The 17,889-nt window shown below is 36.8% G+C and overlaps 3 protein-coding genes across 8 annotated transcripts; all 3 read left to right on the plus strand.

Moving 5' to 3' along the window:
* Nucleotides 1-12: 12 nt before the first annotated feature.
* On the plus strand, nucleotides 13-5,433 carry LOC309492044 (antizyme inhibitor 1-like). Its single transcript, XM_082191059.1, has 10 exons — nucleotides 13-196; nucleotides 302-475; nucleotides 596-768; nucleotides 1,724-1,852; nucleotides 1,934-2,015; nucleotides 2,099-2,173; nucleotides 2,263-2,428; nucleotides 3,757-3,872; nucleotides 3,960-4,177; nucleotides 4,310-5,433. The coding sequence occupies exons 1-10, from the start codon at nucleotides 95-97 to the stop codon at nucleotides 4,383-4,385; spliced, it is 1,311 nt and encodes a 436-aa protein (XP_082047185.1). The 5' UTR covers nucleotides 13-94; the 3' UTR covers nucleotides 4,386-5,433.
* Nucleotides 5,434-5,559: 126 nt separating this feature from the next.
* LOC309492045 (ribonucleoside-diphosphate reductase subunit M2 B-like) lies at nucleotides 5,560-10,354 on the plus strand. The gene is made up of 9 exons (XM_082191060.1): nucleotides 5,560-5,791; nucleotides 6,400-6,549; nucleotides 7,684-7,800; nucleotides 7,917-8,050; nucleotides 8,869-8,963; nucleotides 9,065-9,198; nucleotides 9,358-9,462; nucleotides 9,544-9,657; nucleotides 9,746-10,354. Exons 1-9 carry the CDS (start codon nucleotides 5,744-5,746, stop codon nucleotides 9,896-9,898), a joined length of 1,050 nt encoding a protein of 349 aa, XP_082047186.1. The 5' UTR covers nucleotides 5,560-5,743; the 3' UTR covers nucleotides 9,899-10,354.
* A 447-nt stretch (nucleotides 10,355-10,801) lies between these two features.
* Nucleotides 10,802-17,367, plus strand: LOC309492042 (protein LYRIC-like). 6 transcript variants are annotated; one of them, XM_082191053.1, is made up of 11 exons: nucleotides 10,802-11,942; nucleotides 12,509-12,643; nucleotides 13,805-13,901; nucleotides 14,052-14,216; nucleotides 14,365-14,412; nucleotides 15,101-15,268; nucleotides 15,592-15,672; nucleotides 15,790-15,873; nucleotides 16,335-16,456; nucleotides 17,007-17,108; nucleotides 17,214-17,367. In XM_082191053.1, the coding sequence occupies exons 1-11, from the start codon at nucleotides 11,592-11,594 to the stop codon at nucleotides 17,334-17,336; spliced, it is 1,476 nt and encodes a 491-aa protein (XP_082047179.1). In that variant the 5' UTR covers nucleotides 10,802-11,591; the 3' UTR covers nucleotides 17,337-17,367. The 6 variants fall into 6 exon arrangements, with proteins under 6 accessions (XP_082047179.1, XP_082047180.1, XP_082047181.1 ...); XM_082191054.1 differs by having other exon boundaries at nucleotides 14,055-14,216; XM_082191055.1 differs by having other exon boundaries at nucleotides 12,512-12,643.
* Nucleotides 17,368-17,889: the final 522 nt, after the last annotated feature.

Below are 17,889 nucleotides of genomic sequence, written 5' to 3' on the forward strand. Positions count from 1 at the left end.
TTTGCTTTCCCTTAAACAGTTTGTTGCATACCCAGAATACCCCAGCGGCTCATTAAACTCTCTATGATTGTCGGATTTGCGGAATACGGTTGAGATGAAAGGATTCGTTGATGCACCAAACTACTTTATAGAACTACTTGAGGGAGGAACGACCCTTGAAGATGTTATCGACAACCACGTCTATGAACAAAATCTGGTGAGTTCAGAAAATTGGTTGTCAAGTTGCATGATGAATGTCTGTTTAAGTTAAGAAATAAAACACTGGTGTTTTTTCATTGTTTGATCCGATTTTGTTCCTCAGGCTGAAAAAAATGCATTTGTTGTGGCCGACCTTGGGGCCCTAATGCGACAGCATGTCCTGTGGAAGACCACTATGCCCCTAGTTCGACCCTTCTACCCGGTCTGTTGTAACAGCAGCCCTGTAGTCATTGAAGTCCTGTCTGCACTTGGTGTTGGTTTTGTCTGTGCAAATAAGGTAACATTTACATTTTATCTTACATGAAGATATTAGAAAGAGCTCAAAACATATATTTTGAAACATCTCATTGGATTTTTGAGGCACATTATCTAATAGAAATGTATTGATTGCTTTCAGGCTGAAACCATATTGGTGATGGATCATGATGTCCCTCCTGAAAACATCATCCTCTCTGGAGTTTGCAAGCAGCTCTCACTCATTAAACACGCTGCCAAGACCGGCATTAACTATCTGGTGTGTGAAAATGAGGCAGACCTTCGCAAAATTGCCCGTGCCCATCCTGAGGCCAAGTAAGTCCTTTAAAACCTATACACGTACACTACAGTTGAAAAGTTTGGGCTCAGTAAAAATTTTTTTAAATAATGCTTTATTCAGCAAGGATACTTACATTGATCAAAAGTGACTGTAAAGACATTTATAATGTTACAAAAGATTTATATTTTAAATAAATGCTGTTCTTTTAAATTTTCTATTCATCGAAGAATCCTGAAAAAAATGTATCGTGATTTCCAAAAATATGAACCAGGACAACTGATTTCAACATTGATAATAATAAGAAAAGTTTCTTGATCACCAAATTAGCATATTATAATGATTTCTGAAGGGTCATGTGACACTGAAGACTAGGGCTGTCAAAATGGCTGAAAATAATACTATATAGAATTGTTAGAATTGTATTCGAATATAAAAGGCATTATTTCAGTTAGGAAAAAAAAAGCTTTTGGCTTGTCTCCTGAGGCCACAAGAGGGTGAAAGGAGCAAAATATTAATGCATCTCATTAAATTGTTTATTCAAAGCAATGAAATAACATGACTGTCTGTAAAAAAACACAAAAAAACATAGTTTAAACTAATGTTTATAAATCAAATATAACTTTGTAAATTGCATAAACAATTATGAACAGAACAGCATCTTGTAGTTATGCATTTAGCTTTGTTTGATATAAAGAACCGCAGCGTTGATCACACACTTTTTGTTTAAAAAAAAACATTTTTTAAAACTTATCATGGCTTTTTAAACGAGCGTCTCTCATGCAAGACGAGAGTGCAGCGGTCAAAGATGTCCGTCTAGTCTAGTGCATGTCTGCATAGAAAACAATAGAACAGCTGGGCAGAAAATGCATTCTGTGTGAACGACTCGATTGACAACAATAAATGCTGTCATGTTATCCCTAATTTTATTTTTTATGTAATATTTTTTTATATTTACGAAATTCTCCTGTGGCACCGTTCTTGTCTTAACAGGCTTTTGCTTCAAGTGTCTACTGAAGCACAGGTGGAAGAGGCGAGTGTGACCATTGGTTGCTCCCTGAAGGGCTGTAGACACCTTCTAGAAATGGCCAAGGAGTTGAGTGTAAATGTGATTGGAGTCAAGTAAGTGAAAGGATTTGATCACCATGAATCTGCTATGACTTGCTTTTTAAGAGTTTTTATAAAATGGGATATTTTTTGCAGGTTCCAGGTACTAGCATCATGCAGAGATCCCCAAGCATACACCCATGCACTGTCAGACGCCCGCTGCATCTTTGACATGGGGGTCAGTTTTAAGAGACTTAAATTTTGATTTATTAGTTCATTTCATGTATCTATTGGAGTGCTGAGTCTTCCTTGATTCTACAGAAGGAATTAGGCTTTGACATGAACATCCTAGATATTGGTGGAGGATTCAGTGGTTCTGAGTTTCAGTTGCAACAGGTACAGCATGCATCTCATAGTTAAATTTTTTTTAATTTCATCCAGCGTAGATGTTACTCTAAGCTCTTCATTTATGTCTGTTTGATTAGGTACATTCTGTTGTCAGACCCCTGCTGGAAGCCTATTTCCCATCAGCGTCTGGAGTGAGCGTCATTGCTGAACCAGGGAATTTCTTTGTGTTTTCTTCCTTCACCCTGGCTGTCAATGTTATTGGCAAAAAAGCGGCATGCCGGGATCTCCTTAGCAGCACACATGGTGAGCCTCATCATATTTGATGCGTATGCCACAATATACATCTGGCTTATCTTATATGCTCAGTAGGGCTGCACGATTATGACAAAAATCTTAATTGTCGATTATTCCCTTGAAATTGAAATTGCGATTATTAATTACGATTATCACAATTTACATTGAATGATGTTTTGAATAGTTTGGCCATGGGACCCACATTTCCCCATGGTCATCAAGCTGCGACCCACCTTTTTAGGAATTATATAGGCCTATTATAATACATTTGTTTACAAATTGTCTTAAAAATTGTTGACACACACAAGTACTGTCCCCCTTTACTTAACATACAAATAAATTGTAAGAATATACTGATAAATAAACAGTAGGCCTACGAGGTTAAGCTATTAGCAGTCCCAAACTAGTTTTTGTTAATACAATCTTGGTGTGAGCCACCACAGTCATATAAAAATATACAAAATAACCAATAAGTGGCATTTTGGGGTTATGGAAACAACAGTTAGGCTACCATGGTGATACACAATTACAAGAACTGTTAAAGAAACATGGAAGCTTCTCCTGATAAATAGAATGAACATCATACCTGCATGCAAAACACATGACGTACCAATAACGTGATTTATTGGTAATTTAGTTTTATTTCGTTACTTAGCCTACTAATTTACTACGTTGCATGCTCGTATTTCTTTTGCGCTTGTGATACAGTGCGCACCGGGGCATTTGCGCGTGCAATTAAAGAGTGCAACGATGTATAACGATGACAGGACATGAAATTTCGTTTTTCTGAAGTGAGTTTTTTTTAGTAACAAGTTATGAAAATAACAATAGAATAATGACACTGACATATAGCCTGACAACATCTCATCTGACCGCAGATACTGAATCTGGACAACGTGTTTGTTTTTTCTAATTTAAAACGTAACAACGTTGCATGTTTGTTTATTTTGCGCTTTTTTTAGTGAAGCGATATACAGCGCGGCGAGCGCGCTCCGCCGCATTTGCGCGTGCAATTGAAGAGTGCGCGCTACTGCAGTATAGCGGCTGAGAAGATAGGAAAGTCAGTTTTTCTGAGGTGAGAGACTTTTTATTTCAGTGTACACTTACGTCTCTGGTAGTTCCTATTGTGCCGGGTTGTCTGAAGTAGTCGTGATTCGCCTCTCACAGCGTAACATGCTCTAAACACACCATGCAGAATAATGTAAGCGGCTTTTTTTTCTTTTTTTTGTAATCGCGGCTTTGAACGATTATGTAATCGTGGCATCCATAATCGTAATCGCGATTAGAAATTCGATTAATTGTGCAGCCCTAATGCTCAGTGTCTTTTGCCCTTTCAGATGAGCTGACCCCAAACGACGAACCAGAATTTGTGTATTACATGAATGATGGTGTTTATGGAACTTTTGTTGGCAAGTTGTTTGGAAATATAATCGCCACACCCTCTGTCCACAAGGTAAAAAACATGCATGCACCAGAACACATGAACAATATTTGTACCAGTTACCTGCGGTTTTTAAACCGGATGTTTTGTGTATTTCAGATGTCGCTCACCCTTGATGAGCCTGTGTTCTCCAGCAGCCTGTGGGGTCCATCGTGTGACCCACTGGACCAGGTGGTGGAGCATTGCCTGCTCCCTGAGCTCGCTGTTGGGGACTGGCTCATTTTCAGCAACATGGGGACAAGCGGTCAGGAGGGCCCAGCAACCCTCAGTGACACGGACCAGCCACCTGTGTATTACACCATCTCCACAGATGACTGGTGATTATGATCACATTTCATTTGACCTTTTGTGCTTTTTGCAGACTGTTTTTGTCATCCCTTTTTCATTTCACCCATTCTAAGGAGTGATTTTAAAGTGAATATAATGCAGTTTTTTCCTCTTTCCTCCAGGTTTGAGATGCAAGAGGCTGGAATTTCTCTTGATGACACCATGAAAAACCTCTCTTTGGTCCAGTATGGCTTGTAACGGAGCCAAACTCTGTCCACTAACCTCTGGGCATGCTTGCAAAGTCAACATTCCATGGGTGGAAAAATTCTATTCGACTTGATGTTATTGGTCAAAAACTAATTGATTGACATTGTTACCTCAGTTTCTCACAATTACAACAGGCTCACTTTCCCTTTTGCTCAAAAATGACAGAAAACCCATATAAGATAACATATGCAACAAAATGGATGACTGTGGAGATGGCACCCAAATCCTGGGTTTCTTAAACACCGTTTACATAAGTGTTCAACTAATTTAATTTTTATTATGTATACATATATTGATATAGATGATCTACTGACAGTCTTGTAAATGAGTTGTCTGTACAAGATGCATTTGTTTCAAATCATGATAGATTTTAGATTCTGCACAAATAGGCCATGACCCTCAGTGTGTGAACAAGTGTTCATCTGTCCTTGTTCTCTCTCTTTTGTTTTCCATGGTTTTATAGAAGTAGGGAACTTCTCTTCGCTCCTCATGCCAAATTATGATTTCCTAATTACATGTGGTGCGTCACGTGACAGTATTTCCAAAGGTTGTTATATATATTACATAGTGCTCTATGGTAGAGTGTGCTATCATTTGCAGTGTCCCTTCAAAAGATTTTGAACCTTCTGCCAGGTTGTTAGTAGAAGGCAGATGTAAATTGGTCTCATGTTTTCCCTATTGTATATTTTTTAAAACTAGAAAAACGGCGTGCCGTTATTACTCTGCTGATAACCTGCTTGGAGATGACATTTACCTCAAGTTACAGCTAAAATACAAGTTTCACCACAATCAGATTAAATACTGCAAGGCACTAGTTCTCAGTCTAAAATTGAAAAGTCAAATGGTGTATATTTTAAATTCATGTTATACCTTGTGTGTCTAGCATGGTGTCCAAGTTTGATTATAACAGCTCATGGTTTTATAAAATCACACCCCTTAGTAATGAAATATACTTTTGTCTAAGGCACTAATGGACCATTGCCTGTTTTTGACTGTAAAATTGTGCTTGTAAAAGTGATTAAAATATTAATTTAATACATTTCTGAGCAAATACTATCGAGTAATTTTTGTCTCAATTTTAAAATCCTGTGTGAATTAATTAAACTGCATTACACAAGGCACCAATATTATTATAATTTTTTCATTGAACTAGCTGACGGGTGGTTTTATTTTACAGTAATTTTACCTTTACTGAAGAATCGAAAGGGTTAATTTCTATACAGGGGAACTGTGGATTGGAGGAGGAGGAGCGATAAGCGTGTTGTTCTTGCTTCAGCTAGTCGTTTTCAATGACAGTCGACGTAGAGAGATCGCAGCTTCATCGCTGCTGACCAAAGACGATTATAATCATGAACTCCAGTAAAAGCAACACTCCGGCGGACATTACGGAATATCAGGTAATAATACAATTATTATGCAGCATTTAAGGACGATTTTACGGCCTTTGAATAAATGTTGAATCTGCCTGCCTGAATATGTGTGCGGCTGTAGGCTTTCATAACCTTTTACAGTCTGTTTCATAACAAAGAGCCTCGTGCAACGGAAAAGGTGACCTTAGCGCTAAATAAAGCGATATTTAATAATAATAAATAAATAAGCGTTAATAGTAATACAATTTCGAAAGTAGTGTGTGACATAATGACAGATTCAGTAAAAAGGGTGTTATGTTGCGAATCGCGTAAGCGATTTGAAAAAGTGGTAACTTTAAGTTATGAATAAAGTGAATTATATAGAGATTATTTGAATATTTATTTTGATATGTTAAAATGTAAATATAGTTGAGAATTGTAATGTTATTATTAATGATTTAAATCACACGTGAATGAAAATGTCCATTTAAATTTTACCTAAGCAGATTCGTCATCAGTCCGCCCCACATTACTCAGTCAGTGACAGCTCTGTTTATCTGTTCTCTTTGCGCTTTAATAACGAATAGCCGATGAAATAAGACTGCAGTGCAGTGAATAAGTTAAATCCGCTTTTAACAGTCATGTTTCTCTTGCAGAATGGTCACAAGGATGTTGACCCAAGCAGTATTGAAGACGAGCCCCTCCTCAGAGAGAACCCCAAACGATTTGTCATTTTCCCCATTCAATATCCAGACATCTGGAAAATGTACAAACAAGCTCAAGCTTCATTCTGGACAGTTGAGGAGGTGAATGTTATTTTTGAATGATCAATTTAATATTAAGATTATAATTTTGGCTTGTGATATAAATCCAAGAATGTGCGATCACCAAAGCACCTGGTGTTATTAAAGGTATAGTACACCCAAAAATAAAAATACTCAATTATTTAATTTTAAGGCCTATTCTATGATAACTATACATTTTTAATAATTGTTCAAATTCTGTGAGAATATGGAAGTCCACATCACAACTATAATGATAACATCCGGTTAACGGAATATTCTTACAGCTGATGAACAATAAAAACATCAACAGCCAATAAGAATCCACCCAAATTTTAAGAGCTTGAGCATTTAAAACAGCAAAAGACATAACTGCAGTGCATGTTCGCTAATGGACCGTTGTCGTGACAAATCAGGTCTCTGTTAGGACCCCAAGCATTCCCATTTGCTCAAATTACTTTTAATAACTATATTTAGCGCCTGATCACAATTCCTTTTTACAATACAAAACCATGTTATGATAAATGCTGTTTGAAGTTGAACTACATTATAATGACAATTAATGTCTGTATTATTTAGCTTATGTACTAGCATAGCATACAGATATCCGATTAGCCAGATAGTTAAGTTTATACACGCAATACCCTACATTTTATTCACAATCATCTTTAATGAAATTACTGTTAATTTAAGTGTTAAGTATTTCAGTTATAAAAAGAATGTAATGATGTTCAATTATTCACTTCATAGGCTATTAATATTAGGTTATAATTAATAAATAACAGTTTATCAAGTGATGTTATGTTCAATTTGTTTTATTATGCACTGTATAGTAAGCTAAATTAATATCGTTTGTTTGTGCTTAATGTCATAATAAACCCGATTTGTCATGACACCGTAATAACTATACAATTTTAATAATCCTTCTTATTCTTTAAGAATAGGAAAGTCCGCACCACAACTTAAACAATAACGACACAGAGGAATTAACTCTTTATTTAATAATAAAACTTTTTTTTTCAAACCTGTGCATTAATGTAAGAATTTACATTATAATGAATTATTAGTTTTGGTGATCTGTTCTTTTAATTAAAATGAGTATTTTCACTTGTCACTGCTGAATGTGAAACCACTAAATGTTTGAATGGGTTTGTATAGGTGGATTTATCAAAGGACTTGGTTCACTGGGACAGCCTGAAGCCTGAAGAGAAACACTTCATATCCCATATACTGGCTTTCTTTGCAGCAAGTGATGGGATAGTCAACGAGAACCTGGCAAGTGCATCTCCTTCTAACCCGCATTAAGATGACGGAAACCAATATAAAATGTAATGAAATAGATCAGTCGAACAAGATGTTTCCAATAAACATAATGTCTTTATTTCTCACAGGTGCAGAGGTTCAGTCAAGAGGTGCAGCTCCCGGAGGCTCGATCGTTCTACGGGTTTCAGATCCTCATCGAGAATGTGCACTCCGAAATGTACAGCATGCTCATCAACACTTACATAAGGGATCTGAAAGAGAGGTGAGATGAAAATGAAGTGTACTTTTCTGCTTTTAACAATGTCAGTTACTGCTTTTAATGTGCATTCGCACAGGTGACAGGTGCAAGATTCAGTTAAGCAGTTTTTGCGGAAATATTCCTTATGTGGTTTATAAGCCTCAAAAACACGTCTTAAAGGGATAGTTCACCCAAAAATGAAAATTCTGTCATCATTTACTCACCCTCAAGTTGTTTCAAACCTGTATGAATTTCTTTTTTCTGCTGAACACAAAAGAAGATATTTTGAAAAATGTCGGTAACGAAACAGTTGATGTACCCCATTGACTTCAATAGTAGAAAAACAAAACATTATGGAAGTCAATGGTGTTTGATTAACCAACATTCTTCAAAATATCATTTTTTTTTGTGTTCAGCAGCATGATTCCTACCTTCCTCTGAATTCTCAGATAATTTTCACATGTATTTTATGCCTAATCCTGATTTCAAGCTTAGAATTATGGCCAATGACTGAAGAAGATGCAAACATGAGCCAGAAATATAGAAAATTACAGATTTCGTGAAAAAAGCTAAAAAGAGTATTTGAGCATATTTTTCCAGTCCTTTTCATATTGTAAGTTGAATAATAGGCTGAATTATATGAAACTTTTGACATTTGACTGCTTTTGTTATTATGATATTAGTGCATTAAAGCTGAAAAGACTTCAGCTGAAAGTTTAACTCAGCATCATCAAATTAAGTAATATTAGGCTCCCTCCCCCCCCCCCCCCCAAATCAGTACAAAATGCTATTTTAATACAATGTAAGGATCCTCTCTAAATCCAAATCTCTTCTTCTTAAAGGGACTATTTGTTTAATGCAATTCAGACCATGCCTCTTGTAAGGCGGAAAGCAGACTGGGCCTTAAAGTGGATCTCTGACACAAACTCAACTTTTGGTGCGTAGGAAAATTTCATTTTTCCTAAAATAAGAGTACAAAATGTATTATTATTATTAGACTTGATCAACGGCAGCTTTTGTTTATTCATTTATTCTTAGGAGAGCGATTAGTAGCTTTTGCTGCGGTGGAAGGCATCTTCTTCTCTGGATCATTTGCTGCCATCTACTGGTTGAAGAAAAGAGGCCTGATGCCCGGACTCACCTACTCCAATGAACTCATCAGCAGAGATGAGGTTAAAACAAAAAATATGATAATGTTATCAGTAGAGGCTTTAAGATAATTAGATCATGGTTTGATCAAAGTATGTTATCTGGGTCAATGATACAAATATAGTGGAGATAACGGAGAAAAACTAATCAAGGCTATTGTTGTTTATTCTGAACCTTCACAGGGCCTGCACTGTAACTTCGCCTGTCTAATGTACAGCTACTTGGTGAAAAAACCTTCTGCTGACAGAGTGAATGACATCATCAAAAAAGCTGTGAGCATTGAACAGGTAAGTTCACATTGCTGTGCTCTAGTAACGTGGAATGCATTATTTCAGGCATGAATGTAATTTTACTTGTCTTTCCTGAAGGAGTTTCTCACAGAAGCCCTACCCGTCAATTTGATCGGGATGAACTGCTCTCTCATGAAGCAGTACATTGAGTTTGTGGCTGATCGATTGCTAACAGACTTAGGATTGCCCAAAGTCAGTATTTTATCGAGATTGTCTTATGATTTTTGTCTGATCATCTTTATATTTATATAACTGTGCTTTATAATTTATGTCTCAAAAGGTTTACCGTTCAGAAAACCCCTTCGACTTCATGGAGTCAATCTCATTGGAGGGAAAAACAAATTTCTTCGAGAAGCGAGTTGGCGAATACCAGCGACTTGGGGTGATGTCAAACATGATGGACTGTGAATTCACTCTTGATGCAGATTTCTAACGATGAACTAGAAGAAATTGTATTTATTTATTGGACAGTGTTTTATTACTTTCTACAGAAAAAAAAGTCCAAGCTGAAAATGAAAAATGAACAGTTGACTTTTCAAGTTTTGTTTTATTTAGGTTTTTATTTTTATGAAAATGATGGACTCCATGGTACACAGACAGGCAGAAAACAAATTATGGGTTCTCATAAGCAGAAACAAAAACAAATATTTTGTAAATCTTTTAGAATTTCAAAGATGTTTTAGATTAAAACATATTGATTCTTGTGTAACATGGAAGATGATAACCCCATGACACAAGGGCATTCAAATGAACAATTACATTAACAAGGGCTGAAAATGACCTTGGGTTGATAATGTCAAGTGTGAACATCCATTATATTCCATTTCAGAGAAAAGCTTGAAACTCTGAGGTTTATATTACAATAAAAGTTTGTCAAATTAGCTTATAAGATGTCGGCTGCAAGAAATTTGTCTGGGTGCGAATAGAAACTGTATACAGCTAAGAAAAATAAAAAACTGTAAAAAAATATTAAAGAGAGACACTTTTGTAGATAGGTTGGTATTTTGAATTTTTAATATCAAGATTTCTCTCAACCCAACAGTGAGCGTTCAAATTGATTGAACTAAAACCATGATTTTTTTTGTAGCTAGTTGCCTACATAGACAGCATTTTGGACATCTTAAAGGGATAGTTCACCCAAAAAAGAAAATGTTGTCATCATTTACACCCACCCCCATGTTGTTCCAACCCTTTTGGAATTTAATTATTCTGCTGAACCCAAAAGAAGATATTTTGACCAAACAGTTGATGGACCCCATTGACTTCCATAGTATGGAAGAAGAAGAAAAAAATACTATGGCAGTCATCAACTTTTTGGTTACTGACATTCTTCAAAATATCTTCTTTTGTGGCCAGCAGAATAAAGAAATTCATACAGGTTTGGAACAACTTGAGGATGAGGAAATTACCCCAAAAATTGGGTGATCTTTAACTTGAGTGGACTTTGAACGCACTTGTGTTCAGGGTTAAGAGAACCGAGAACCTGATCTTATTCAGAACCGGTTAAATATTTCGCAATTGATTAATCGATTACACTGTACAAAATGACATGTAAGTCAAAGATATTTGTACAATTGTAAGACTTTCGGATCCGTAAATGTATCTTGAAAGTGATTCCGCAGAATATACTCTTGAGATTGTTTAGTCGGATTCCTGAATGAATGACTCACTCGTTTGACTTTTTAATGAATCATAACCATTTATGAATCTATGAATTAGATTTATTTCACTTTTATGTATTTATTTTTGTGTTATCTTTTCTGCTGAAATCGGAAATGATCTCATAATTTGGCAATAAATATACTTTTTTTAATACTTTTTTTCGCAAAAGTAGTAGTTGAGCTATGACATAACTCGTTCAGATAAACCAGAATCGGAACTAGAATATTTACATTCCGTTCGATTCCCTTCTCTATGATTTCCAGTCCAACAACGCAGCGCCCTCATATGACGCCCAAAAGTGTTGTCTAGGTAGCCAGATCGATAGGTATTGAGACACAACTATCATGTAAGAAAGCAAGCAATTCTAAAGCCACTCCCTCCTGCCGTTCACTGACTCTCTCCCGCTGCCAGCAGCAGGAGCTCATTATTCGTCTCTTCGTGCGGTTCTTGTCCGCTTGCTTAAAATGGACCAGGACTGGCGAACTTTAGCCACACAGCGAGCCGAATACGTGTCCGACCGTATCCGCGGGCTGCTGTCCTCCGGCCTGGATTTCCTCCGAGCCGAGCTGGGGGTTGATCTGGGGATAAAGCCGGAGAAGTATCCGTCGTGGCTGATTCTGAGCACGGCTCTTATCGGGCTGATTGTGCTGGTGGTGCTCGCGGCCTGTGGACGGAGGAAGCGCCGAGCGGTCCCTGTTACTGTGAGTCCCAGCACCGTCGCCGAGATCCCGGTCAAGACCGCCCTGCCACCGAAGACTGTGAAGACCGAGCCGAGCGAACCGAAGAAGAAGAACAAAAAGAAAGCATCCGATAAGGTAACGTTAAGCGGCCTGTGATCGTGATTTCCTAGTAATGGCTGTTATTTCAAAACAAAGACAACTGCCTTCCTAGACACCTCTTTTGGACACATATGTGACACCCGAATTTAAGATAGATTGGCTGCTTGTTAAGGTTGTGAGATGCAGTCCTATAAATCATATGCAACTTGTTAGAGATTAGCACGAGTAGCTGCTAACGTGCTAACCTGTCAAAACCTGTTAGAAACCGCTGTTGATGTAGAAATCTTTTCCCTATCTAAATGATTTCATTCTAAACTGTTTATCGTCCCCTTTAAGATTAAATGAAGAAATCAGGCGTTGTTATTATATTACGAGTGTCGTGCTACAAGAGACACGAAGGCGATGTAAGAGCCACGTAGCACTGTAGAGCTGACCGGTTAACTCGCGCTTTCATAACTTTCGGTTTTGCTAAACACCACCTTTTGTAAGGCTTACGCACATTGTGACAGTATTCATGCCCTAAGGGAAGTTTTCAAGAACTGTCAGTTCATAGAGGAAGGAAATGTGGAGTTTGTTGGTTTGTAACTGTCATGTGCCCGCAGCAGAAGGCCCAGGCGAATGGACAGACGGTGGCTGAACCTCAGCAGGAAATCAAAGTCACCGAGGAGAAGAAGAAGAAACCCCCTCCTTCACCAGCACCAGCACCAGCTCCAGCACAGACACCTGCTGATACAAAGGTTGTTCCACCTAGTATTCATTCTGGTTTCATAGAGGAAGTCTATTCGGTTGTTTATATGTTTGTAGTAACAATAACTGTAGTAGAATTCAAGGCATTTATTTGGCAGCTACTTTAGAAAAGGGTGGTTTGCTCTGAAATAGCAAAACAGTTTGAAAAACATTTTTTCCAACATCATTAAGCATAATTATGCAATGATTTTTCTTTTGCGAATGTTTATGCAGAACTTTGAGATGAAAAACTTTATTTACCTACATTTAATTTGATTATTAACTGACATAAGAAATTTGTGAACGTGCGAATGTCATTGAAATATTAACCTCAAAATCTTGTGGGGTACATCAAGTGAATATTTCATATAATCCCATTCCCTGCACTACAGACTTGCATTCTGCTCACTGATCTCTATGTATACAAAACATTATAGATATAATGTTATATATATATGCTTGACATTAACACCCGCCGCCAACCTGCAAAATGCGGGTGGATTTCAGTTGTGGCGTGTAACGCAGTCACTATATATACCTGCTTCCAAGTTATGAGATAATATTAAAAATATCTAGTTTTTCCCTATGGTATCGATGTGAAAATACTGAGTGGCTAGTAAATTTGGAAAACTACTAGCTGATAGTATCCCTATAAGCCCTGGATATTATCTATATTAGTTCACTCCTTCCACAGTGTTTCAAATGTGCACCCCTTCCAACGCTTGTAAATATGACTTTGCTTGTTCATTCTTGTGCACAGAACTTGTAAATGTTATTTCTAACTCCACTTCAAGGGCACATTAAAGCTAATTATATAGACCATTTCTGAAAGTAAGTTTGGCTCTTTTGCTCAGGAGGGCTCTGAACATTTGCATCAGCCTTGGTTCAGTCTGTAAACACTGATTGAGAGAGGTCGGGTGTCAGTATCATCAGGCTGTAATTTGATAATGCAGATACAGCAAATGTAGGGTACATCGAGAGGGGAAACTATGTACTTTGTCCCAAGGCCTCAAACTTTAGGCATAGGTTTTACAAGACCAAATAAGCTTTTTAAGATATCTTAATATGTCTGAAATGGCACTTTGTATCTGTAGTAAGTGTGAGAATAAGAAGATTCTTGCTTTCTGACTTGTCAGGAAGTTGTAAATGGGTGTTTTTTGGTTCCTATGTAGACCAAGAAAAACAAAAAGAAACCAAAACCAGAGGTGAAGCCAACCAAAGCTGTTTCCTCCACCGATGGCAAGGAACCTGATGAAGGTATGAAACTAGGTAACCAAACTGTAGTGGCAACTTCACTTTTTCAGTATGAAAATTGTTTGTTGGTAATCAGACTTAGAAGTTGAAATGCAAAATATCTTGCTTAAATAAATTCAAATGAGCTGCTTTGAGAAGGTCCTTTTTCAGTATGACTGTGTTTAGCAGGTGCTTGGGAAACCAAGGTCAGTAATCGAGAGAAACGTCAGCAGCGCAAAAAGGAGAAGGGCCCTGGCGACAGCTCTGGGAGCCCTGAAGCTGGAGATCATGCCAGCCAGAAAGTGGAGCAACCTGTGGTTACAGCCACAGCTGGCACCAAGAAGAACAAAGGTACGCCTTTTCTTTGAATCCTTTTTTAGATTTTACTGGGCACATTTATGTGCGGATGGCATTGAAGAAAATGTTAATACACAGGAGTTTCCTTTAAGAAGCAAAGTATTTTTAGTCATTAGAATGATTTTTCTTTGACTTATTGTAGAGTCATCACGTGCCAAGGCCGGGAAGGGTGATGTCATCACAGCCCCAGGTAAAAAAAAAAAGTTTAATTTACAGAATATAAAATCTGTGATCATTCCTCTTTTTCTGTGTTAAGTTTAGTGAAAAAATGGATTTAAATGTGGTAAAATATTTAAAGATAATATAATAGACTTTTATTGTCAGCTAAAAGAATTTCCAGAATTGCTGTTATGTATTTTTATACACTTTGAAAAGGCATAGATTCCATGTACAATTTTATTCAGAAATTATCCAATGATAAAAATATCATTAACAACGTTAATGTTGCTAAAGATTTTTATTTCAAATAAATGCTGTTTGTTTTGAACTTTAGGCATCAAAGAATTATGGGGAAAAAATAGTATAATGGTCTCCACAAAAAATGAGCAGTTTTCAACATTGATAATCATAATGTTTTGAGTACCAGATCATCTTCATAATGATATCTAAAGGATCATGTGACACTGAAAACTTCAAATTCAGCTTTGCCATCTCAGGAATACATTACATTTCCAAATATATTAAAAAAGAAAACGATTCAATTATTCATTTCATTTAAGTAGTAATATTTCAAAACATTACGGTTGTTACTGTATTTTTGATCAAACAAATGCATAATTTGTCAACACGAGACTTTTTTTTCAAAAACATTTTAGCAACCCTAAACTTTGAACGGTGTCACTCAGAATATACCTTACAAATATCACCTTTTTCTTTAGTGACGTCTAACTGTAATGATGTGAACTCTGTTAACGGTGGAGGATTGATGGAGGAGCCTGTGAAGTCAACGCAACCAAGCGCTTTAAACAATGAGAAGTGGTCTACTGGGAGAAAGACCCTTGGGCAAAAGAACCGTGATAACGCCACCTGGAAACTAGAGCCAGAAGGTCACAGTTGTTTATGACCCTGCCTTGAGTTTATAACAATTACGGCTGCATTTGAGGGTTTTTAGCTTTCAGATAATTGTGACAGAGCTTGGAGTTTGTTCTTATGTGTAGTAAATGATTAGATGGTAGTTCCAATGAATTCAAACCTTTGGGTTATTACACTTTACTTAATTTTATATTAAGATGTTTAGCATAGTAACAACACCTTTATCACAGTACTTTATATTTTGCAAATGAGCAGTTGACTAAAATTTGGTTTATCAAGTAATATTTTTCAATCTTACAGCCGCTGTGGATAAACATGCTGTCTTATTATTTGTCAGGTGCATGGACTAGTTTTGATGGAAAAATTAAGGCAGAACCAAACCCAGTGAACTTAACAATGCTTAGACTGAACCCATCAGGTATGTGTAACCTTTTATTTTCACTAAGAGGACATTCTTGTAAGGAGCACATCATTTTGTCCTTGTATGCTATTAAACACTACAAGTATTAATAATCTTTTCCCATGTGTTTTACAGGTGGAGAGACTCGGACTAAATCAAACATTGAAATTGGGAAATGGGACAATCCACCCACCCCTGACAATGAATGGTCCAGCTCCAGTAAGATCAAAACTTTAGACTCAGAAATGAGAGACAGTCTTTTCTAGATTACATTTTAATACAAAAGATTGGTTTGTGGTCAGTAACATTTTGTAGAAAAATCACCAAGGCTGCATTTATTTGATCCAAAATACATCTTCAGTGTCACATGATCCTTCAGAAATCATTCTAATATGCCGATTTGGTGCTCAAGAAATATTTATGATTATTGTTTGTTAAAAACAGTTGTGCTGCCTAATATTTGTCTGGAAGCTGTGATACATTTTTTCAAGATACTTTGATTAATGGAAAGTTCAAAAGAACAGCATTAGAAATCTTATTTTAAAAAGTCTTTACTGACGCTTGATGAATTCACTGTGTCCTTGCTGAAAAAAAGAAAATCATATTGACCCCAAACTTCTAAATGATAGTGTATATCATAAAGGACTATTAACATTTCCTGTGTCTCCGTATGATTTCAGATGGTCTTTCCGCTGTGGACCCGAGCTCGGACTGGAACGCTCCAGCTGAGATATGGGGGAATTATGAGCCCAAAGTTGATGCTCCTGCTTTGAAAGAGATTCCAGTTTCCAACCCACTTGTGGTATAAAAAAAACAGTTATAATTTGGAGTGTGCAGTGGAGCCAATGTTTGGATATGTATCTGTAAAAATCTCTAAATTATTTCAATCTGTATTTAGATAAAACCGGAAGTAGGTGGGGATTTAACCAGAAGCTAAAATTAACTGGGAGGACAGTTTAAAATCTAATTCTGATCTCGATAAATAAATAATAAAATATCTTCTAAATATAATACTGAATGTTAAATAAAGAAAAGTTGTTTTTACGCACTTTAACTTTATGTACGAGTCGGACTCTATATAAAATTGCTGATTAGAGAACATGGAAATTGAACGAAAATATTCAGTGGTTAAAAATCACAAAAACTACTTTTACTATGCATACAAATGCAAATCGGAAAAGAATACATGAATGCTTGCCATCTTACAGAGAAATAATAGCCTGCCTATCATTATCATACAAGGTTTAAAACATGAAACAAAGTAGTAGAAAATGGGCACATTCGTTATAATTTTATAAATGTACTTTTAGTAAAACAAAACATATTTTTCTAAATGTTTGTTCTGGTTGCAGGAATCAAATGATGACAAGGACGAGGCAGATCCTGCAGGAGGTGGAAAATCTAAGAGACGAAAGAAAAAGAAGAGACCAGAGGAAGAAGGTTCAACTGCTGAGGTAAAAATAATGTTTAAAAAAAAACGAGAATCGACACATGAACACTTAAACGTCAATGCTTTGTGAATTCTGCATGACTGACCAAATTGTATGTTCCTCTTCAAGGTGACTCAAGAAGGTTCTGCTCCTGCAGAGAAGAGCGTGACTGTCAAGCCTCATCCTCCTCATGTTCCAAAGGATGAGGGATCCAAGCAAAACATCCCTCCACAGTCTTCTTCAAGTGAGTAAATCACAAATGAATTGGTGAATCTAGCGAGATTGTTTAAAGAGGGCATATTAGGCTTTTTTAGTATGTGATGTCCCTGTTTACAAAGCACAAAGTCCACTCTATTGGGGGGGAATTCTCTATATCAGTAAACACACCCGGAAAAACCTTGTTTTCTTTCGGGAACATTTACGACATAATATTCCTCATTTAAATAATTTCTCTCCAAAGCATATTGGAAAAAAAGGGGTGAGACCTAGTTGAGTTGTTCAAAGCATTGACCAATCATAACACACTGGTCCAGCTGACCAATCAGAGCACATTGCCCTTTTCGGCAGGAGGGGCTTCATAGAGACAGGAACTAAACAGAGCATTACTGACAGATTGAAAAGAGAGGTCCTACAACAATGTGAAATATGTCAAAAGAGTTTTTTTTTACATTCAAGCATAAAAACATTCTATTAGACCCCAAAAACAAATTAATACTTTGTAAAAGGGCGTAATTAGTCCTCTTTACCATCAATATAATGTGTGAGGTAAATGCATTTTACCACATACAGGTCCAAAAGCCTGACA

The sequence above is a fragment of the Leuciscus leuciscus genome (genome assembly GCF_965113295.1).
Source record: "Leuciscus leuciscus genome assembly, contig: HAP1_SCAFFOLD_868, whole genome shotgun sequence".
Taxonomy (NCBI): Eukaryota; Metazoa; Chordata; class Actinopteri; order Cypriniformes; family Leuciscidae; genus Leuciscus; species Leuciscus leuciscus.

Bases quoted from the DNA above. Each gene is read 5' to 3' on its own strand.
- LOC309492045 (XM_082191060.1), top strand. From the start codon at position 5,744: ATGAACTCCAGTAAAAGCAACACTCCGGCGGACATTACGGAATATCAG. The intron at 5,792-6,399 runs GTAATAATACAA...TTTCTCTTGCAG, and splicing joins CGGACATTACGGAATATCAG to AATGGTCACAAGGATGTTGA. The intron at 9,658-9,745 runs GTCAGTATTTTA...ATGTCTCAAAAG, and splicing joins CAGACTTAGGATTGCCCAAA to GTTTACCGTTCAGAAAACCC.
- LOC309492042 (XM_082191053.1), top strand. From the start codon at position 11,592: ATGGACCAGGACTGGCGAACTTTAGCCACACAGCGAGCCGAATACGTG. The intron at 14,217-14,364 runs GTACGCCTTTTC...GACTTATTGTAG, and splicing joins TGGCACCAAGAAGAACAAAG to AGTCATCACGTGCCAAGGCC. The intron at 16,457-17,006 runs GTATAAAAAAAA...TTCTGGTTGCAG, and splicing joins CAGTTTCCAACCCACTTGTG to GAATCAAATGATGACAAGGA.
- LOC309492044 (XM_082191059.1), top strand. From the start codon at position 95: ATGAAAGGATTCGTTGATGCACCAAACTACTTTATAGAACTACTTGAG. The intron at 2,174-2,262 runs GTACAGCATGCA...CTGTTTGATTAG, and splicing joins CTGAGTTTCAGTTGCAACAG to GTACATTCTGTTGTCAGACC. The intron at 2,429-3,756 runs GTGAGCCTCATC...TTGCCCTTTCAG, and splicing joins TCTCCTTAGCAGCACACATG to ATGAGCTGACCCCAAACGAC.